The sequence below is a fragment of the Colius striatus genome, chromosome 2, assembly GCF_028858725.1.
Source record: "Colius striatus isolate bColStr4 chromosome 2, bColStr4.1.hap1, whole genome shotgun sequence".
NCBI classification, from domain to species: domain Eukaryota; kingdom Metazoa; phylum Chordata; class Aves; order Coliiformes; family Coliidae; genus Colius; species Colius striatus.
The window spans coordinates 16605052-16629409 of NC_084760.1; the positions used below are offsets into that span (position 1 = coordinate 16605052).

Here is a 24358-nt window from a genome sequence, read left to right on the forward strand (position 1 = left end):
CACCCACCTTTAGATATTTATAAATGTTAATAAGATCTCCCTTCAGTCTCCTCTTCTCCAGACTAAACAGCGCCAGTTCCTGCAGCCTTTCCTCATATGAAAGATGTTCCATTCCCCTGATCATCTTGGTGGCCCTGCTCTGACTCTCTCCAGAAGTTCTCTGTCCCTCTTGAGCTGAGGAGCCCAGAACTGGACACAGGACTCCAGATGAGGCCTCACCAGGGCAGAGTAGAGGGGGAGCAGAACCTCCCTTGACCTGCTGGCCACACTCTTCTTGATGCATCTCAGGATGCCATTGGCCTTCTTGGCCACGAGGGCACATTGCTGGCTCATGGTTAGTTTATACTATCTACACCAATGACAGCAACAGCTTTATCACTTAGATGAATCACCAGTCCAGCCTTTATTTACCGTGTAAAATGCAATATGTTAACCAATTTACACCAAGTTTTCTGGCAATAACCAAACTTCAGTTTGTAACAGCTATTTTAAAAACAAATAAAAATAATCAGATCATGACTAATGATAATAAGCATCTACTGCTTGAGTATAAATGAAATATATGTCACACTTTCAGCTTTTACCACAGACCTGGATAATCCCCATTCACTCGTATCAAAGGATGGACTACAAACAGCAGCACTGTAACAACTGTAATTGTTATCAAAACCTTTTTGTTTTTTACTATCTGCTTTGAAAAAAATTCCTGTCCAAAGATTTTTGCAGTTCAGGAAAACTGAAGAAGAGAACTTAAAAGAATTTGAAAAGAGCAAGTGCTAGGTAACTATTCCTTCAGCAAGTAATGACAGATGGACTCACGCTGTACAAAGGAGGAGTTGCACGATGAAGGGATTTATTCATGATAGTGTTACCATTTTTTATTTGTGAAGATTTTTCCAACTAGTGTTAGGTGAGAATTTTACACACAATTCTTTTTGCAGTGCCAAACAGAAAACCTGTTTCTCCTGATATACTATTTTGTAAGTCCTCATCATTAAAGCATTAAAACTCCTCCTGGAACAGATGCTTTTGAGAGAGATCCCTGGGAAGAAAAAGAGTCCAAAAATTTAGGGAGTGGCAGAAAAAGCTAACTGAGGCTGCTTCTGATAATGACATCCAAGAACCTCAGCTGATGTCCAGCCATGAAGTCCAACCTGGCCCCAAACTTGGGAGGAAAATGCAATACTGGTAAAAATGTTTGTCATGGATCCTCCTAGATGTGTGTTTGACAAAAGCAGCAGTGAGGAGTTGTCAGAAATCTGTTCGTGACTGCAAAAGCTGTGGTACTGCTCCAGGACTCGGAACAGAGAAGCAAAAATCTCTTGTTTCTGAATAGTGCTGAACATTAGTACTCACTGGAGCTTCTCTTAAAGAGTGGAAGACGAGGTGCTCAACTGTGCTTTCACCTTCAAAGATCAACAGCAAGTAGGAACTTCATCCACTTTGGGGTTAAGCAAGAAAATGATGTGTGTAATAGGGATGTTCTCTAGCAAATTTGAGAACTACAGCCACAAACCACCATACAACAGCGAGACTGAGACCTAGACCCTCAAAATATCACCTGATGGATTCACAGACAGTTTTAGGGATGATCTGGAAACAAAATACACCACAGCAAAGCTGAAATAACACAAAATTGCCACCTTAGGGATTTTCCCAGCTGCAAAGCCAACATCTGAAGAGGACACCACATGAAGCAACAGCAGATGTCCCTGCATCTTAGACTCCTCTTTTCCTAACAGGATTACAAAAATCAACAAAAGTTGCAAAATCAGGGCTCTACTTCTCAGCAATCTCTTGCACATAACTTGGGGTAAAGTGATTTCTGGAAACACCTACATTTAGAATCCTTATGGAGAATAGTATGCAAATTCTCTGAATCAGAGGTCTGAATCCCAAACTCCTGTCATCTGGTATTTGAGAGTCAAGCACAGTCAATACTGTATGCCTACTGAATGAACAAACAGATGGCAGGACAGAAACATGTACAGGTATCAAAAGTTAAAGACACCAACACCTCCAGTGTACACATAATATATAAACTCACCCCTCAAAGGAAAACTTTCTTCTCTTCTAGGGAAGTGTAAAGTTTACTTTCATTTCTCCTTAAGTAATATTATGAAACTTTAACATCTCTTTCTCCTTCTCCCCCAACCTTTCACCCTCCCTCACACCAAGCTCACTGAAGGACCTGAAAACGAGATGGTGTATGAGGCTGTGGCCCAAGACACAGGTCTTCCCATCTCTTCAGTAGGACGGTAGAAAGAGGAAACCGAGCCTTAAGACTTTTAGGCTCTTTCCACAGTTCACAGGGAACAAGGTCTGAAATGTATGTCGTGACTCTTGAAATAAAGCCTGTCATACAGAGTGCTGTCATAAGAATATTTGTCATGTTTCTAGAATAGACAGCAATACTGAAATAACACTGTCTCTGGTCATGTTGAGATATATACACATAAATCCAAGGAATACTAAACTCTTCAAAGCCAACTGATTATTTAATCTGATTACCTCAACAACATAGGTCTCAGTCTTACTCAGCATCCACTATGTAACTTCTCAGAAGTTTATAACTTCTGTTTAGGATCAAGCATTTATTTTGAAAAGACTGCAAAGCTAGATTGAGAACACTTCAGCTGATGGTAGACCAGTTGTTCCAATCATTTTTAACTTCGCAATTCACCTTTAAATACCAGTTCAGCCTTAAACATTACCTTATTAGTAACAAAGTAACTTTGTGATAGTAGAGTTTGAATAGAAGAGGAAAAAAAAAATCCAAGATTTTCTAAAATCAATTTTGATCAATATTCACATCTTATCCATGATTTTTCTTTTTGTTCCTTCTTAATTTCTGTTTCTTCCAAATCCTGTAAGTTTTATATCCAAGCATCTAAAGAGCTAGAGTCTTTTTCTGTCCATATCTTCATATTGCTTTTCTCTCAACAAAATTTCAGTCTGGCAATCTACAAATATTTTGATGGAGAAACATGCCTGTACTTTTCATAAGAACACCATAAACATCTCTGTCTTCACAACTGCTTGGCTGACACACATATAGAAATATCTGTCAGATGAATTTGCAATAACCAAGAGTTTAATGTTAAGTACCTCCTCACTCACACAGTATCCACTGGCAAAACTGTCTCTCAGCCAAAAGCTGAAATAAGAACATTCAAACCACAGAAAACTGTATGAACGATACTGTATTAATAATCTATTCTGTTTTTTGGTTATTATGTTAAGTACAACTTCTCCTTCCTTTATCAAAATGAGTTTTTGTTTTCCCTCACCATCTTAACGAGGTAATAAAAGGCTCATTAGCAAAAACTTTAAAGGAAAATTTTACATTTACAGACTAGGTAAGGAAGACAGACACAGAAACATGTAATCCTAAATGAATGTGTACTTGACTCACTACCTTCAGAAGCTCATGAGGAAACTGATATATCAAAAAATGTATAGTGGCTGCACTCAGAACCTCTGCTCTCTAGTTTGGAAGGAAAATCCCACAGTAATTGTCCACTTCTGCAATAAAAATGGTTTATTGTTTACCTCACTTGAAGAATACGGGACTAAAGCCAAAGTAACTCTTAAATAACCTGAAAAATCATCTTGTTGGAAACAAGAGGGTTTTTTTATGTTTACTCTTAACACTAATATCTAGTGACCTTTATAAGACAGTAAGTATTAACAATGCTTACCTGCTTTTTTACTAAGTTTGTATAAGAATGTTTGTCGTGGATCCGAGTGGTCTCGACATGTCAATTGCAGTAAAGAACCAGACTTCTTCCATTTCTGCATAAACCACAGTCCTGCATTGTTAGGTACAATGTGAGTATAGATCCATCATAAAATATGAGAACTTAATGAAATATAAGTAAAATATGTAAAGACCATATATATAGAACATCACACGTTAATTTTATTCTTCATGTCAGCACTGTCAAGCCCAGAAACCTTTCCCACTTGGGTTCCTTTATCTTTCCTGTCTATATATATATAAAATAAGGCATGAAGGCTGTTATTTCTACTAATGTAAATGCCTGTCTGCAAAAAAAAAAAAACCCTATTAACTGCAAAAAGTGGAAATACATGGATATATTAGCCATAAGGCAATAGACATAGTCAATTTCAAGAATTTTCAGAGTATTAGAACATTTGATGTTCAAATATGTAGCACTAAACAACCAGTATTATTTCTCTGGTTTCTAAAAACACTTCACAGATGCACCAAATTCAGTAAATATACTTGAAAAAAAGGAGTCATATACCACAGAATAACATTTTCTGTGATGCTGCAGCTTCTTTATTACTTGAGGAGCCATTTGGCTAACCAGCTTTTCAGAAAATCTTTTCCCCTTTGCCAAGCAAAAGCAAAGCAGGCAACCAAGCTCTCACAGCCTCAAGAATGTCTTTATGTGTTGACTCAACTCTCAGACATAATAATTATCTTTTAAACAGCAATTCATTGGCAGTTATTAATGTATACATACAGTATAGTCATTTAGACTTTCAATACCCATTGCTACTTATTATCTAGATATTTTTCAAAATCTAAAGGGCCTGAAAAGTAGAGGAAGACTATTATATGAAAGAGACATTTTGTACAGTCTTCAACTAGAAAGTGTATTAAATATTCCAGAAATCCTTATTCTTTGAGTGAATATATTCTGGATTATATTTTGATAGCTTTAACTTGTGTGAACTGAAAGTCATTTGCTGCTGGTTTTATAAACAAGCAAAGAAGCCCTGCCTCTTTGGAAAACTGCAATTTCTAAAGTCAAAACAATACGAACACTTTTGGGTGATTTTTTGAGTGAGATTCTAATCTGTGAGTTAGAGATTAAAATACTTGAAAGAAACTGTTCACAGATACACAAGGTTAAATGCCCACCAGGTGCCCATAGTGAATTATATCGTAGATGTCTTAATCCTCTAGTGAACCTCATGGTATTGTTTTGAGGACTATAAAGAGTACCATTCCCACCAAATTCACAGAGCTCACGTGTTCCCCCTGCTTCTATAAACTCCAGTTAGCCATCAGTTCCTGTCCACTTCTCTTAAGCTCAACACAAGTGTTAATTTTTTTCCTTCTTATTTACATATGAAACAAAATAATAAACCAATCAATCAATAAACTGACACTAAACAAAGCAAACTTTTTAGAGTGTTTTTACTTAAAGAGCTTAATGAGAATATTTCTACATAGTGAAAATAAGTATGATTCACTTTGGGTAAAATCCAAACCAATTTCTCATTTAAAAATGTGATGCTACCTCAAAATATTTTCTAACATTTATTTCAAAAGTCAGCAGTTACAAGTTCTCCTAGAGCTACATTTAATCTTAAAGCTACATTTAATGTAGCAGAAATATACTGCAGGTTATTAAGCCATTTTTAACAGAAAAGACACTCCTAGTAGTTCAGAATTATTTTAATGCAGCTTACCTACTTGTTTTACAGATGAAATATATTACAATTTAGAGTTTGTAATAAATTGAGTTTAATCGAATACTGGAAAAAATGGAAAACACACCAACCATCTGTTGCACATCCTTCTGTTGATTTTAACCCTTCTTTCTCCCAACAGTGAAACGTGTACTTTCTTATAATCAAAGTAATACAGAAATGTGCACCTCACATGAAGCCAGTAAGTACATTTCAAAGACAAAGCCTTCCCTGCTACTCAATTCAACACTTTACCTGTATTAACAAGTGCGCTGCTGTTGTAGAGGGTACCAAGATGTGGTCCAGACAGAGACAGGAAGGTATGAAGTTTGTTGAGGTAATATTTAAATCGAGGTCTTGTGAGCACTGACCGGATTATTAAATTGCCCAGTGAGTGTCCAATAAAGCTGTTTAGAAAAGAAAAAATAGTATAACACAGAATTTTATAGCAATCTTCTTTTTCTTTTAGCAGAGAAAAATATAACTGGTGTCATGAAATATTGGAAGAGCATAGGAAAAAAACATAATGAAAGGTTTCCATACAGAAGCCTGCATTTTAGATAACAGAAAACACAGCTTGTCTGTGCCTCTCAAGCTGCACAAACTCATCACAAACATGTTCTGAGCTCCTCCACAATCATTTTATACACCGTTTTTGAAAAGCTAGTGAAAACAAACTATCCTTCCATCAGCATCTCCCACCCAAAAGCAAGACTATAACTGTGTATATTTCCCTTAGCACCAAGTATTCAGAAAATACCTTACGAGCTGTGCATGCCTGAATACATCACTACTTTGGCATGTGGTGGCGTTCAACGTGATAAATGCATGAGAGTTACTGAAACAACCTAGCAGAGTAGGATTCCAAAAGTATGCCTATAAGGGGGAAAACCATTACTTGACTGAATCTGATTAGTTTAAAATACAAGCAACATCTCAAATCTTCTTATCCGTTGGATGAAAATATGTGATTATTAGCTTGAGCAACTGAAGAATAACTGACTGCCAGGAGAATATTACCTTTAGTTGTTTCCCTGAGAAAAATGGATGGGACTCTTTAGCTTTATGTATTTAAGAATAATTATTACTTAATCTGAGGTGCCAACAACCATATCCACAAGTCTGTGGATGTCTTCAGTTGGGACACTTCAAAATAAAGCAATTCTATTTATCATGCATTATGCTTACAGAACCCTGCTGAGGTGAGTACCACACCATCCTGGGTACTGACTTAAAGAGGACATGGTAGAGATAAGACTCACAAAATTAGATGGGACAAGTGCTTTCACATTTCATAAATATAACCTCAGGACATGGAAAGAACAGGCAACCAAAAATACACACAGGGACTACCGTGGCTGGATCATGTATATGCCACAACATTATACCCATAAGATCACCCTCCTTGTTTGCTCTGTATCGCTACATTCAGAAAAAAAACCCAGCTAAAACAAAGCTACCAGTAATATCTGTGTAAAATATAGTGCTAAAAAATACTTGATTGTTTAATTTACTTCCCAAGCAAGAAGTACTGGCTGGAAATCTCAATTTAAATCTGGATAAAATTCAAACATTAGGTTACAGAATGGCAGGACCACTCCTGAGCTCCTAAACTCTGACATAATTCTGCATTCCTACGACAGACCAGGCTATTCCTTACCAACACACAGTTTAAGCATAGATGTATATTCTTCTCATTCACTTTTACTACTAGATTTTCAAAATTACTGCAATATCACAAATTCTTTGCCACAGCTTGCCATGTTTGCTAATTTAGAAAAGAAAGTTATGTATCCTCTGTGCTGTCAGCACAACAGCAATGCATTTGCAAACCAAAACCCTGAGCTGCTGACTCTCTTGAATACTAACATTTAAAAACATTCTCTTAGAGTACATCATGAAGTTCACACAAGGAAAACAAAACCATAGATTTCTTCAGGAACAGGAAAACGTCCACAGAAACTGAGTTTATTTTGAAGATGATCTTTGTGAAATAATTGTTCTTGAGTAAAAGAGATTATTTTCTGACCTGAACATCAGCAGATGTGTTCTCTGGTTAGCTCTCTGACAGTTCACCCACTATTTACTAAACATCATCAAGAGATGAGAATATTGTACCATTACAAAGGAAAACTCAGTCACTGGGAAAAAAAAAAAATGGTGATCCAGTATCAATCCTACCATCCTCAAGAACGTGGGCATATTGGAATCAGAACTTCAGAAATGTGAATGACACATTTGAGGAAAAAAAAGGTGCTCACAATTAGCTGTGTGAATGTACCTCAAAGATTAAGCACATTATTAAAATTTTTAAAGACTCAGAAAAGTAACAAAGGTTACAGAAATGTATTTGTGCTCAGATGTTTAGGTGAACACATAAGAAACCTTGGATATTATTTTATAATAGAGAAAGGTTTAAGGATTTGCTCAAATCAAAAAGGAAAGGGGAGGAAAAGGAAAATCCTTCAAAAAGAGGTTTGAAAGTGTAAGACAAAAATGTAACTGATCCTGCTCACTGTTTCAGATGCCCACGACTGTGACATGCTCTGCAAAACCAATGCATTTCTGAACAGTAGGTGGCAATACTACCACTTCTTGAAACAAGATACCATCAACTCAACATGCTGAAGTAACAGAATTATATTGTAGTATTTACATGAGTTTTACAGCACAATTCTACCAAATTCAGATTGAGCTGGACACATAGTAAAAATTAACACAGTAAAACCTCATTATTCTGTGCTAATAAATGAAAGTATTCCTGTCTATGAAAATTCATAAGAAAAAAAAATCCACCAAAAGCCATAATTAAAAAGATTCTGAAACAATGAACAGGTGTTTTAACATATGCTTAGCATTAAAAATTGCTTTCTTTTTTTCTTGTGAGCCAATGTTACTTAGGGAAGAAGATGATAAGCTAAATAATTCAACTGAGGTTAAAGTCTAATACAGGCCATCAGAAATTTATTGAAGACTTAAAATGAGGAAAACAGTTTCTGAAACTACACTGTAAGAGCATGTGATTTACTTCCTAGCTCTGTGACGATGTGGAAATGCTTCCATCCTTAGATATAGTCAAAGCCTGTACAGGCACAAATTAGCAATTTAACTTGCTTAAAAAAAGTTCAGTACCATTGAAGGAGGCACTGGTATGAGTGGGTAACTGGTCCAAATGACCTCCAGAGGTCCCCTCAACCAAAAGTATTCTGTGATTCCTTACCAAATGTTTTTTTAATATGAGGAATTGCTGTTGATGAGAACCAAGGTTCCAGTTCATGCTTGTTACATGCTTGTAGAAAGCATAAAGATTTTGTTCAGAGGAGATCACTGCACACATTTAGTATACTGGTGTAAATAACCAGTATTAGCTTCAGCAGTACCAAAAATGTTGGTTCACTGAAGTTGATGCTATAGTGCGGCTCTGCATCCTGATGGTACAGGGAGTGCTTTTTCTTACCGCAGTATAAGAATGTAGCACAGTAAATATGATTTTGGCACTATCTGAAGGCAAAGGCTTTGCACTGACCTAACAGTGAAGAATCTCAGAACTTTTTCTTGACTTGTCTTGGCCTGAGCTGATTTTAGTTTATTTAAGCTGTGACAACTATCATCTGGTAACAAAGCACCAAGTCAGGCTTAAAGTTGCTTCAAGTTTCACTATGGTTTCAATTAATAATGGGCAGTTATCCCCTGTGGTTTGAAATGTGTATCACTAGAATGAAGTGTGGTGTGGAAGAGTGCAGACATGCCAGAGGTCCCCAATGGCCTATTAATGGTCACTGCAAATTGTGACAATGAATCCAAGTAGACCCAAAGCCAGAGAGGCAGAAACCCCCCACCGTGAATATTATTCTCCTTGCATTGCAGGCCTGGGGTGCTAATGTCCCAGTGCTTAAGGAAGACAGAAACCACCAATCTTAGGAACAAAATAGCTGCTAGAAGGGGAGCCTATCACCTGAGGAAAAGATACTCAAGTGTTTCTGTGTAACAACTTTAGCCATATTAATACGCATTAATTTTCTGCATTAATTTGGACTATGAATTCAGTAGTTCTGTAACTAGACTAACAGTATTTTTTAATTAATTTTTATGACATTAAAACACTAATTGGACTAACAATTCTTAGCTCTGCATATGAAGTGTGTTCTCTTTTGCCTGTAACACCACTTTTAGTGTAAAAGAGAGCCTGAACAGGTAGCTGTGACACACAATACTATCTGCTTGTTTGCCATACAAAACTGTTATAGGTCTGAAGACTGATTTCTAATTCACCTCAGCTCTTGAGCAGCACTTGTACAGAGAAACACTTCCTTTAGCAGACAAGGAGATTTCACAAGGAGCCACATCCAGGAGAGTGTGGCTAACTAGCACAGAATCTGCTTGCTTTACAGTGGGATAGCCAAAATGAACACATCAGCTTCTTGAACCAAGGATTTCTCAATAGCATGTTCCTGGGGTTTCTGGGCCACCCCTTCAAGGACTGGCATATAAGCACGTCTCTTTCTGTAAGTGCTCTTATGTAGCTACCAGGAAGCAGCTGGAGGATTTGCCAACAGGTTTAACTTTCTCATAAGAAATGCTCAAGTGGAGAGATGGAGATTTATGCTTTGGTGAGGCCAAAGACAAGTACATACCTTGAAGAAGAAACTAAAGCCTAAACTGATAATTTGTTTTGTCTTTCAAGTGACAAGTAATAAGTAAAAACTTAAAAAATATTTACAAATTGAAAGTCTTATGAGAGAAGCAAAAGAGAATTCAGTTCCCAAGTATGAGCAATTAAAGGGTGGGTCTGCCCATTACAGCTTTCAGACCACAGCATGGGAGAGAACATAGCAGTGTGTGCTGCTGGGTTCCAGAACTTTTCTCTCCTGTAATGACAGTGCTAACATGCAGTCTACAGAACACCACAAATACCATCATACAGTACACAGTCCTCTTTTTTTGTTTTCTGTTTTAAAAATCATCAATTTAGACAGAACTAACCATGTCAAATGTCACCTACCTCAAAACAGAAACGGTAGTTTGAAAAGTGAGATTATGTTTAAACATGTTTGATGTACTCTCTAGCTGAGTAAGGCCTATCAAACATGTGAGTACGTGGAAACTTGTAAGACATTCATGTGACTAGGAAGTAAAATATAACCTTCCACGTGTATAATTTGAGGATGCCTGAACAAATGCATGAAGTCAGACTTGAATTTGCTCCTTTCATCTACACATGAGCTAACTCCAGCAATACAGCTGAGTTACTAAGGTAGTTGGCCCAAACAGTGTACTCTACTTTGAGAAAATAAATGGAACAGGTATTCCCTGCAAGCAACTGAAAAAGGAAACAAGAATGTGTACGCTGGGGTGAACTTTCTCTTAAAGATGTAAAACATGCCTTTTCGCAGATGAAACAATCAGAAAATGTCAAAATGATGAAGTATTTTTTTCATGCAGCTGCCCTTCTATGTCACAGATAAGATAGAATTCCGCCATAGGAAGGACAAGATAGACAGTGCTATGTCATACTTGGTGAAGAGACTAGAAAATCCAAAGAAAGCTAACTTTATCTTGGCACAGTGCTATTACAACTTCTTCAACTGTCTCAAAATATTATCCCTTTTTTTTTTCTGCAGAAAAGGAAGCACAGGACTTAAATGTAATATTTAACTCTGTCCTAAAACCACCAACAGGACTAAGAGAGCTTACAACACTGTTCAGTCTTCTTTCAGATAGGAATTCTCTCTCTCTCTCTCTCCCCCTTGTCTTCCTTTCCCATACTCCACCCCCTCCCTAAATTTCCCTTTCCCAACTCTGTTGGGCAGCTCCTGAGCATCACAGTTCAGAACAACACAGGGCTCTACTTTTAAGTTAATTTCTATAAATAGTATAGAACAGATATTACCTGATTTTTGAAAGGGTTAGATTATAAATTTGTATATATTGTATAATCTCATCTAAAAGGCGATCTGTCATGGAATCAAAATCAGCAAAGGTATCATTCTGTAAAATAAAAGAAATAAAAAAATAATAACTGTATTTTCTAGTGCAGCAATATACATCCTGCATTCAGTCTGAATTCTTATTCCCCAATGTTTTGATCAACAGCACACAAACAAAAGCATCCATATTAACTCTGAATACAAACACTACAGCTACTGATAACTTTTTCAAGGCATTTTCCTTGTAACATGGAATAAAGTGATACACATTTTACTATAAGACTACTTCCTTCTAATACACCAAAACAAATCTTAACATTACACAGACAGCCTTCCTTCTAAGCCTTCCCCTACATATATTCTTATCTGCAGTGAAACAGAAGACCAAACTGTATTCTCAGAACTAAATCACACTGTCCACGAAAGAGAAATGAGACAATTACTGCAACAACAGAAAGCTTCTGTATTAGTATTGTTTATTCAAGAATAAACAAAACAAATCCTTACAGCCTTACTCCCAGGTCACAGCTGATTCTCTACAATGATTTAAAAAGAAAAGAGGCAGGCAAAGGCTGCTGCCTAAAATGTTTCAACATGAGTTCCAAAGGATCTGTACTAAAATCTGTAGCATTCACCATATTGATAAATGATGTGGGAAAGGGAAGGAGGAGATGAGATGTGGGTTTGGAGACAGAACCAGGATAGTCAAATCTAGAACTGATCATAATTTCAGTAGAATCTTATAGTACTGCATGCCTGGGCAATAAAATGGCAAGAAATGAAAATCAATGTTACATGCTGAAAAACAGCCCTAAAGATCTGCATTCTATATCATCAGCTACATTAGGGAAGCAAGGAAATAACAGAAAACATCAATACAGCATTTTGTAAGCACACAAGTATCCTAAATGCCCTGAGTAGTTCTGATCATCTTATTTTAAATAACAAAAAGTTTGAAAGTGAGCAGGGATCATGGATGACCAGAAACTGTTTCACATGGGATCCTGAGAAATACTGAGTGGACTAAGTCTCTTCAATTGCCTCCTGACAGAGAAATTGTACTTGTTTTTAAAGTACTTTGTTACCTTTTTTCCCCCCCAAAACAAGCTGCAGGGGAATTTGTTTAAATTTCCTTGTTTGCAACTAAATTAATAATGCATCTGAACCAATTTCAACTGTATGTGATGTGAACTGGAAGTAAAAACATTAAAAAAGAATCAGCCAACACTAAACAGAAAAGTCCACCAGTAGCTATTAATCTCAGTGGTCTCTGATCTGAAACTTTCAATGAAATTCTCAAAACTGCGGACTGAAAAAAAACTATAGGAGCTAGAGAAGAGAAAGCACAGCTTGGTGCCTGTCCAGCCTGTTTCACAAAGCATCCCAGGAGCTATCGCCACAAAAACACTACTGCACTCAGCCTTTCATTTAAGCCATGGAGAAGACTCTTTGTTCTAATTCACCCTCAAAAAATGTCTAATACACACAGACAAAAAAGGTGAAAACAGGTCTTCTGTGGTTTGTCAAGTTTACCTCATCTCAAAATAATAAAATTCATTGAAGTGTAACACAAGAGGTAATTTGATATTGGTTTAGTGTCACAATGTGGATCTTGCAGTATGCTGACAAACAAACAAGGGACAGCGAGTTTGTATCTCTCGGATCCTGTGAAATAACACGTCTCCCTTCTTCCCACAACAGCTCTCACTATCACCACTTTTACCGTTAATATAGAGGGCACTGTTACCTACAATCCTAACTAATTACACTGAGAACACAGGAGACAGCAGTACACACAACAAAATGGCAGCAACCAATGCTACTCTTTAAATATTTAACTTTAGAATTACACTAGGTTTTCTAACTAACACAAGCCACAGATCAAATCATGGGCTCCATGAGAATACAATCAAAATATATAGAATGTGATAAACTACAGGACGATAGCATCATTAACTAAGCATGCATGGAAACGTACACTGTTTATTGCTTTACAAAATGCTCTTTTTATTGGCAAATACCTGATTCCTTTCGGACATAAGAAAATCAATTCTCCCTCCAGGCAGCCCTAGCTCAATGTAGGTCTTCACTAATCTTAGATCTGCACTGTTACCTTAAAAAGAAAAACAATCCAGAATTAAGATATTGCAGTATAACTTGAAATAAAAGCACAAGAATACTGAAATATATTGAAGTAATAAATATATAATAGATATAATTATATATCATATATAATATAAAAATGTTTATAACATATAATATATTAAAATTATATTTATATATAATTATTTATATTATATAATTATATAATATATATATAATTATTTATAATAGATAATAAAAACACAAGAATACTGAAATAATAAGCTAAATATGAGCCAGCAATGTGCCCTCGTGGCCAACAAGGCCAATGGCATCCTGGGATGCATCAAGAAGAGTGTGGCCAGCAGGTCTAGGGAGGTTCTTCTCCCTCTCTGCCCTGGTGAGGCCTCATCTGGAGTCCTGTGTCCAGTTCTGGGCTCTTCAGCTCAGGAGGGACAGGGAAGTGCTGGAGATAGTCCAGCACAGGGCTACCAAGATGATCAGGGGATTGGAACATCTTTCATACGAGGAAAGGCTGCAGGAACTGGGGCTGTTTAGTCTGGAGGAGACTGAGGGGAGATCTTATTAACATTTATAAATATCTAAAGGATGGGTGTCAGGAGGTTGGGACATCCCTTTTTTCTATTGTAGCTAGCAACAGGGCAAGGGGTAATGGGATGAAGCTGGAACACAAAAAGTTCCACTTAAACATAAGAAAAAAACTATTTCACTGTGATGGTGAGGGAGCCCTGGCACAGGCTGCCCAGAGGGGTTGTGGAGTCTCCTTCCTTGGAGGTCTTCAAGACCCTCCTGGACATGTTCCTGTGCGACCTGATCTAGGTGACCCTGCTTCTGTAGGGGATTGGACTAGATGATTTTAAGGTCCCTTCCAGCCCCTACCATTCTATGACTCTATGAAATGAACCTACAGCACAATTCTATATTTGAACACAGTTAATGACACTCTCAACTCTAATTAAAATTCAGTAAGATTCAGCAAGGTAAATAGTAAATGCACCAACAAAATGGTCTACAAAAATGACATTCAATGCAGACAGTGTTTTTAAAAAAGCAAGGATTTAGGAAGTTATATTTGATTTTGTGTTGGTATCCAACAGATACATAGCACTGTAAATACTACATTCTTGAAAAACTAATTCATTTTGATAAAAGTCAATTAAAGAATTCAGAGCTGGCTTAAAGAATTCAGTGAAGAAGCAAGGAATGAGTGCAAGTCGTAAACATTATCACAGAATCAAAAGGTGGAGGGGACTGTTGGCAGATGAAGATACATTTAAACTGGTATCCAGGACAATAAACGCTTTAACTGGCATCCTGGAGATTTCTCTGCATCAATGATCGTGTATGCTTTTGACAAGAGTACCCTTTCTGCCTTAAACAGGCAACAGGATTTTAATGTAAATGTTATTAATAGGAAAGAACTTCTATGAACTCATCATTTCATCAGAAAATTCACCTTTCTACTACAGCAGAGTCTCTGTCCTTGAAAATACTAAGAACACAAACTGGGTTGGGTCCTGCACAACCTGCTGTATACGACCCAGCTTGTCACTAGACAAGATCCATTCCAACCTCACTCTGTGATTCCGTCTTTTCAAAACCTTCTATAAACACTTGACTGCATTTTAGTTATACCATCTTTTTCCTAAGAAGATATCCATATTTAATTTTCCTTGACAATGTAACATTACAAATGCTAACCAAGATATTTTTGTTACTAACGCCACTCTATTACCATGACATGGACAAATACCTATATGACATTAATATATCTTCCATTTTTTATGTGAATTGTGGCATGAAATGGGTTTATGTGCATGAATGTTTTAATAAAGGCAAATGTTACACTGCTGCTTTTGGCTGGGATAGAGTTAATCTTCTTCAGAGTAGCTGCTATGGGGCTACATTTGGGATTTGTGCTGAAAACCGTGTAGATAATATAGGGATGTTTTCGTTACTACTTAGCAGCACTTGAACAGAGTCAAGGCCTTTTCTGCCTCATCCCACTCCACCAGCGAGTGGGCTGGGGAGGGCACAAGAAGTTTGGAAGGGACACAGCCAGGATAGCTGACCCCAACCGACCCAAGGGATATCCCACACCATATCACATCATGTGCAGCGTACAGAAGTGGGGGAGGAAAAATGAAGGGGAGACACATTTGGAATTACGCCGTTTGTCTTCCCAAGTAACTTTTATGTGTGAGGGATCTTGGCTTTCCTGTAGGTGGCTGAACATCTGCCTGCCCACAGGAAGTGGGGAATGAATTCCTTGGTTTGCTTTGTTTGTGTGGGTGAGTTTTTCCCTTCCCTATTAAACTGTCTTCATTTTAAGTCATGAGTTTTCTCACTTTTACCCTTCCAAGTCTTTTCCCCATGCCAGTAGGGGGGAGTGAGCAAGGGACAGTGTGTAGCTTAATTGCTGGCTGGGCTTAAACCACATGTGGACAAAATCCTTAATTTAAACCATTCTATGGAACTCACTGTCAAATGTAGCAGTACAATGTCAGTTTCCCATTTCCCTCCAGTAAACCTATTTCAGAAGCATTCAGTTCGGAGTTCAAATGACAAAAGCTAAACTGGCCAGTAACCTAAACTGCTCCCTCATTCAGTATCACATTTCCCAGCATACCATCTAGGCCATGGACGCAGACTATTAGATGTATTCCTTCTTCTGAACAGTCATCCTCTTCCATAGTGAAATAAGGTATTGAAGAAGCCAGTTTGAAAACATCACTATACATAAATCCAGGAAGTTTTAGTTGCTTCAATTCTTCTTTAGCTTGTAGAAAACTGGAACAAAACCGCAATTATGACAAAAACTCATTTACTATTGCCAGACATAAACAGAGACTCCTAGAAAAGAGCTTTCTACAATCTTTTTACTTTGTCTTCTGTATAATTGAAACAAAGGAAAATGTTCATCAAATTACTACCTTCACAAAACAATCCAGTTCATCAAAATATTTTTTTTTTTATTGCAGCTTCCTACAGCCCCTTTTTTCTCTCTGTGGAAAAACACATATCTCAAGCTCTACTCTCTTCTCTCCTTTAAACACCTCTGCAAACTCTGAAGTATTACTGAAACCACTCAAGATTCTGGGTTAGTTCTGATCTCGAGTATGCAACAGCTTTGTTTAAATGCAATAAGAAAATTACAGAAATCATAACCAATCAGAAGTCAAGGTAAAGATTTCCATGGACTTGCAATAATTCTTGCCAAATTTAAACCCCATTTCCTAGGCCAGCAGAGAGCTGGAGCCAGTGCTGTAATTGCCTACCAGAAAGTTCCTCTGGTGGGCTGAATAACAAGAAGCCAAAGACCTCCGGTCTCTCACATATTATATGAAGACCTGCACCATATGGATTCTAAAGGTTGAGCTCCCCACACACTAGGAGCTCTTTACATTCATCTCTTTCTTCCCTTTCCCTTAGTTTTCTGTATATAACATTCCTACTTAATTAATTACATAGTAGTTTCCCTGTGCCACTTCAAGTTTTATCTTTCCTTATGCTTCTTTCCCTTCTTAATTTGTCTGCTCTGCACGATTCCTCGCAGTGTCATGCTGTATCCAAGCCTCTTCCACCTGCTCACCCTTTTCCTCTCATTCTACTTTTAGTTCCATGTTTTCCCAGCTTTATCTTTAGCTCATTCCTCACTAACTGGCAAGAGCAAGCCTCAGTGAAGTCAGCCTAAACAGAAACCACTGCAGGCTGCTGGTCTTATCACTCCACAGCAGAAGTTACTTAGCGTGTACTCAAGGCATGTGTTCTGAACTGAATGTACTAAGGTTGGTTCTCTATAGAGCAGACTGTGCCCTCTGGAATCTCTGCTATCCCACATTCTGGAAGACTCTGCTTTGCCCAAGGCCAAGTCCTTGATTTTATTCCAAGTTCCCTTTCTTTTATTGTTAGAAGCCTCTAAATAGCCTCTGCTTCTTATCCCTCCCATTCCATGCCAGTACATACTCTCTAGTACTTCAGAAGCCACCCTTCTGTCCACTTCTAACTTGTTTTCCTCCACTACTGTTCAAACCTTCCTCCTATTTCCAGCTGCTTACCCCAAACTTTCTGATCTTTTATCCCTTCTGCCAGCTTAGCAGCCTCCTTCTTTCTGCCTCTCTTCTGAATATGTTCAGTTAGCAGCAGGAGGTTATCAGGGAAACTCCTATGTTTATAGCAAGAAGAGGTGCAACCTGAGAGCCTGGATGTTCCACTAATTTTGGCTTTCCTAGTACCCAAATCACAGTGTAATTTAGAGCACTATGGTCTGTGAGGTGTTACATTTTGAATATTTGAAGTATAAGATAGAAAAATAAGGCAGTTGCCTCACATTGCACATTTGCTTCTCTGAACTAGATGGACAGCCAGTTACAGAATGTTTTATGTTTTTAAACTCAAAGCTTATTTTCCTACACTTGTTATTTTAACAGCCTCCATTTCATAAACCACCATTTTAATGCTCAGCAGCCATTACAACATCATTATTCAGCTGAATATTGTTGTAAAAAGACACATACTAAAAGAAACAAAAACCACCATGTTCTGCTTGAAGTTTGTCAAACCACATGATGTGACAAGGTAATCGATAGAAGGAATCAGTGCTAACGCACTTCCTGTCTGAACATCTAAAGCACAATGTTCTTTGAGCAGGCAGAACTCACAAACCACAGTCCTGAGGGTACTCTAGAGCATAACCACGCATCTCTTTGCCTTCCACGCTATATTAACATCATTGCTAAAAGTAAAAAACCCCTTTATTTAAAAATGATCACTTACGCTAACATTTGAGGTTTTGGGGAGCTTTCATACCAGGAAACAGATGAAGCTGAGCTGTAGGATGTGCTGCCTGGCTGTTGTGTAATTGCATCAGATTTATGTCTTGAAGAACAGATAACACTGCACGGAGAGTCTCTCAGAGAAGAAGGAAAAGAGAGACAACCAGGAGTACAGACAGGAGGCAGCATCATTCCATCTCGCAGATGTCCACTATCAATCCTTTCAGATCTCAGGGCTCTCTCTTCTGCTGAGCCATGGTCAGCACTGGAAGCTCCATCTAATATACTATAGTCTGTTTCTTCATAATACCCATTTTCAATCATATCTTGATCCTCCTCCTCTTCCTCATCTTGTTGGGAAGAGCAAATAAGTTGGTTTTCATATGTTTCCTTATGAGGGCTAACAGGATTGCTGTTGTCCATAGGCCAAATATCTGAAATATCTGTGCTGCTTCGAGAGCCAAAATAATTTTCAACAAGCCCTTGCTTTACCATGTCAGTACTACTGGTTGGAGAAGGATTATCCGTACCCATTTCACTCCTACCTGCTGACGGTTCCTCTGTTGCCTCCTTTAGTTCTAAAGGCTCGCTATGTTTTCCTTCATTTGTTTTTTCAATCTCATACCCTGCATTTGCAGATGAAGAACCTGAAACAACAGATGGCTCACCCATACAAGTAACTTCCAAATGCAATTTAACTGTTTGTTCTGTAGCGTGAAGATGCCTTTCAAGGTCCTCAGAGTCCTTGCACGCTGTGCCACGGTCTGCCTGTGGGGCGTGACTTTTCTCATCAGCAGACACAGCCTCATCTGAAACAACTAAGTGTAAAAGAGCTTTTGTTCCTGAGAGTGAGGAATGTACAGAGAGAGTTTTGTTATCCGAGTGCCCTGAAAATTCAACACACTGTTGCTGCACATGGGTGTTTGGTTTTTTACTGTCATCACATTTTGGCAAGTCAACTGCTCCAGGATCCAATCCCATTTTACTGTCACTTAGCTGGCATTCAGGTACAACAGATATCTTTGAATTCTCATCAGGTGACAGCTCATCATCATCTGAAGGCAGAGAATTTATGGATGTCAGGGATGACTGTATTTCACTTACAGCGCTGGTACTCTCAGTGCAATGGCTTTCTATTGCATTTTTTATAACAGTGTCTGGTTTCAGTAGAAGCTGAGGATATACTCTCTCACCATTGTACACAGTTTGCCCTTGAACATTTTCAAACACCTGATCAGGGTTGGGGTGAGTTGCAAAAGAACTTGGTTCACTTTCTACACCTGAATCTGAAAACCTAGAAGAGGCATATGTCACGTTAACATCTGGTAATTTAGTCATGTCTCCACTTGCAGAAAGTTGACTTTCTTTTGTAGAAAGAATAGGCAGATTACTCCTCATTTTTGTCAACATGTCACTGGTTTGTTGGAAATTTCTTTCATGGACATCTTCCTTTTCAAGCACTGGTTCCTGTTCTCCTGAATTCAATTTATTTCCAGACTCTGAAGGCTGAATATTGGGTGTCTGCAAATTCTCTCCTTGCACTCCACCTTGGGGAAACTCTGCCCACGATCCAATGTGAACAGTCACTTTTCCCCCCTCATACGGATTCTTGTTACTTGGTTTGACCTCAATTGTCCTGACTCCCGAGGAAGCAGGTTGACCTCCATAATGACCTTCAAGTATACTACTGGGTTGTAGAGCACTACATGCTTGTGTAGTTCCAGAATCTGCCTGGGAGACAGCAAGTCTGCCAAAACCAGCAACGCTGTCACAGTGCACAGGGCTACCCACACCTGACTGGACATCTTCCATCTTGGCAGTCTTTTCCTCACTTCCAGATGGTGAAACTGGAAGTTCTCTTTGAGTTATTTGCCTTGTGCAGGTCTTTGTATCACAAGGAAGTCCACCTAATGTCGGGTCCAGCCCTTCATTAGCACTGTATGAAGGCCTGCCTTCTGAGCTTCCAGGGGCATCTTCCAGTGCTGCACTTTTCAAACATTTGTAGCCTACTAAGACCACGGAGTCCTTAGAATTCTGTTTAACAATTTTCTTTGTGTTTTCAGGTTTCATTGTTTTCATCAGCTTAGTAACCTTAACTTTGGATTTATTTGCATCTTCATTTTTTCCTTTCAAAGTTTTTGTTAGCATCTTTTCACTTTCTGAATGCCAAAGGCCAGAGGCACTCACAGGTCTTATTTTCAGTTCCGGGCTGGTAAAACCTGCTACAAAACCTTCTTCAGCTTCAACTTTATCCAGTTTATTGGACTCTGACTTTGGAAGACTCTGAACTGCCAACCAGGGTACATCCAGATCTTTCATCAGAAAAAAGCAAGGGGAACAAAAAAGAAAATGGATTGTTTAGAACAAGATTATAGAATCACAGAATCCTTTGGGTTGGAAACAACCTTTAAGACTATCCAGTCTAACCATTAACCTAGCACTGTCACATCCACCACTAAACCGTGTCCCTCAGCACCTTATCTACATGTCTTTTAAATATCTCCAGGGACGGTGGACCCAACCACTTCCCTGGGCAGCCTGTTCCAGTGCTTGACAATCCTTATGCAGGCAACTGAAGCTATAAAACTCGTAATTATATAATATTATACACTCTCAAAACCCAAACTAAAGAAACATTTTCTAGCAAATAAATGTACTTGTATTTCTTGTTGGCTTTAAAGAAACAAAAATACTCAGCTTTTACAAATTTTTTGCTCATTTATTCAAAAAGAAAACTGTGAGGTTTGTTTACCTTCAGTAATTGAATCTAAATATCGATCTTCAAAGATTATAGGCAAGGAGTTTGTATCTCCATCAAGTTCACTGCATTCTATAGGGAGAGGTGGAAGAGAACTGCAGAAGGAAGTATTTTTGATAGCTGCACACATCTGTAGATGACTTTGAGCACTAAAAAAAAAGGAAGTAGTCCTACATGAACAAAATAGAACTATTTCTTTTTCCATTAAAAGAAATTAGCAGTTGTCCTGGTTTAGCAAAGAGAAGCTTTTGCTTCGTAACAGAGGGAGCGGGTTGCAGTGAAGACCCGGTAAAGAGTTTGCGGACTGTCCCCTGGCTCCTGGGTTCACACCCACCTCCGGCCCAGCTGGGCCAATCTGGCGCCTCTGCCATCACTATTTAGGGACAGGAATTTGAAATGCTTGCAGGAGGTGTAAGAGTGATACAAGATGGAGGCAACCATGCGGACCCCACAGTCAGGGAAGGAGGAAAGAAGGAGAAGCAATAGACCAGAGACCCCTCTGCAAGTCATGGCGAGATTGCAGGCTGTACCCCTGCAACCCCTGGAGGGCAATGGCAGGACTGAGAGCCACCAGCAGCTCTGTGTGAGTGCACCCAGACGGGTAGAGACTGTGTGAGGAGGCAGCCATGGCACAGGCTGTGCTGGAGAGCCTGCGTGCCGCAGAGCAGACCAACATGACAGGCAGAGAGGAGCTGCAGCCTTTAGGATAAATGCACGTCGGAGCAGCCTGTGCAGAGCTGCCGTGTGTGTGAGGTACCCCACGGACTTGCAGGGAGGATGGATGCGGAACCTACCTGCCTTAAAGAGAGACAAACGGCAGAAGCTCTCAGGAATAAACTGACTGAAACCCCCACTCCCTGCTCCCCTGGGCCGTTCAGGGAGGGAGGAGGTAGAGACACCGGGATCAGGACTCTGAGGCCGGGAAGAGGGGAGGGGTGGGGAGAAGGTGGTCTTAAAGGGCTGGTTGTACTTTTCATCATTGTACCACGCTGTGTTGTTTTATTTTGGTTATGTTTTGGGGTTTTATGGTTATTCTTTAGTTGGTGTTGCATTAAATTATTTTCTGTTTCCTTCCCCAAGCCAAGTAGCCTGGTCTGTTTTGTCCTGGACCTTAAGCAGCAATTAAGCTCTCCCTGCCCTTTGGCAATTCTCAGGTCTTTGGTACTTGAGGCTAATTGTGGTCTTTTGTTTCCTGATGGGCCTAAACCACAACAGCAGCAATTTAACTTTAGAAGCTTTTCTAATTAGCTTATAGCTTTAATAATTATTTAATAACTTCTTACATAAATTTGTCAAAAAACTTCAAATCATATTTAGCAGAGAAGTTTCTCTTGAACTTGTTACGTAAGCATTTTTTTCAAGTCAGTACTTGAACACAGCATGAGCTATAGAATAAAAGTACTGCATGAGACACACTGTGCACTTCAAAAGGCTACTCACTGTAGTTCTTGATAGGCTAGGGCAGCTTGCCTGGGATGCTCAAGACAAAAGAATGCTTCTGCAAATCTGCGCACCTGAGGGATCCAAATGAAGTCAGAGTTTATTTTATATAACATCCACGTTTTGAAAATCCACCTGCATTTGTACACAGCAATGATATTAAGTTGTAAGTATCATAAAGATTTTATTTTTATTTTAATACTTGGTCTGAGTGGGAGGGAAGAAAATGCCACACACAAGACTAGAAACTTAAATGACAACTTAAATGCAGTGGATATATGAAAGAAATTACATATTATTAGACTCAGCTGCCTGCTGAACACTTGATCACCAAGAAATCAACCCTTCAAATCATGCTCACCTGAGACAGTAACACAAATATATGAGAAATTTAAGTAAGAAGAAAAGACTGTTTGAGGGACACTTCTGAATGTGTAATCAGTCTCAACTAAGCAATTTAAAGTTTGAAAGATATCCAATCAAACAGCTAATAAAATAGTAACAAGAACACCGCCCAATTAGTAGATGTCTGTTCAGATTAGGAAAAGTGCATAAAGTTCTTCCCCAGGAAGCAATCAAGGTGGTTTCGACTTCAGATGCAAGCCATGACTTCACCACATCAAGTAGCTGGAGTTATATGGAGACCACATCTTTAGAATTCTGCCACTCTATTGGACTAAAAATAAAAGCTTTTTTTTGTTTGCAATAACTCCTGTTCATAATTGTTTATATAATTCCAATGCTTTTGAACAAAGGTGTTCTTCAGATAGCTCTTAGCATAGCAGCAATGGTATAAACTAGTTGAAAGCAAGCTCAGAAAGCTCTGATAAATGAACATTAAGGAGAAAAAACCCTAACCAAACCAACAGTAGTTTAATATGTTGAATCAGCGCTTAACTTAAGAGGGACAGAGACATTTGCTAGGATGCTGTTAAAAAGGCTCTGCAGAACCAGAACGACTATTAGTTGGCGTTAGTGACTCAGGCACTACCAACTTGGGCTAATTCCACAATGATATTGCAGGAAGAAATCACATCTGCTGCTTCTAGTCCCTACAGACTGCTCAAAATTGTGGTGTTTATGGTCCTTTCAAGGTAAACAGAAGAGGAGCAAAAACCAGATTGAGTCTCTGCACATTTATAAGGGGCAGTCTGAGATCTTAGTACTCAGTTCTCTTATTATAGGACTAATTAAACCTAATGAAATCATTTTGGAGGAGCATGCTCAGACCTGCCAGGAGATGTCACTGTGGAACAAAAGGGGAATTAGTTTAGTGTTTAAATTCTTTGCAATATTTAAAAATATATATAATTTACAGATGTAAACCTTATCAGTGTGGTAATTTAGCTGATGGACGTTCCAGTGTAAAATGTTTCTGATTTTTTAATGTAATTCTTCATATTCAAATATTTGAAAATAGTTAAATATTTAAATACTGAAGTAAAAATAAGTAAAACCAGTAAAATAATAATTTTAAATACTTAGAACATATTATTCCATTATAACTTTATTTTCTAACTACTCTTGAGCAGAGAAACCTGTTTTACAGGCATCCACATTGGGGATGTTTAATCTAGAGAAGAGGAGACTGAGGGGAGATCTTATTAACAATTATAAATATCTAAAGGGTGGGTGTCAGGAGGTTGGGACATCCCTTTTTTCTATTGTAGCTAGCAACAGAACAAGCTGGAAAACAAAAAGTTCCATTTAAACATAAGAAAAAACTACTTCACTGTTGAGGTGAGGGAGCCCTGGCACAGGCTGCCCAGAGGGGTTGTGGAGGCTCCTTCCTTGGAGGTCTTCAAGAGCCGCCTGGACATGTTCCTATGTGACCTGATCTAGGTGAACCTGCTTCTGCAGGGGGGTTGGACTAGATGATCTCTAAAGGTCCCTTCCAACCCCTACCA

The 24358-nt window shown here is 38.5% G+C and overlaps 1 protein-coding gene across 2 annotated transcripts in view; it reads right to left on the reverse strand.

Annotated features, from left to right (window-relative positions):
* FAM135A (family with sequence similarity 135 member A) overlaps positions 1–24358 on the reverse strand; it is an 89255-nt gene that overhangs the window by 10185 nt on the left and 54712 nt on the right. For both annotated transcript variants that reach the window (XM_061989856.1, XM_061989857.1), the window contains exons 13-20: positions 22452–22525; positions 21006–21160; positions 18255–20565; positions 16108–16268; positions 13397–13488; positions 11339–11436; positions 5704–5855; positions 3702–3812 (exon numbers count right to left, since the gene is read on the reverse strand). In XM_061989856.1, coding sequence (XP_061845840.1) covers positions 3702–3812; positions 5704–5855; positions 11339–11436; positions 13397–13488; positions 16108–16268; positions 18255–20565; positions 21006–21160; positions 22452–22525 — 3154 coding nt within the window. The remainder of the gene's footprint in view (positions 1–3701; positions 3813–5703; positions 5856–11338; positions 11437–13396; positions 13489–16107; positions 16269–18254; positions 20566–21005; positions 21161–22451; positions 22526–24358) is intronic.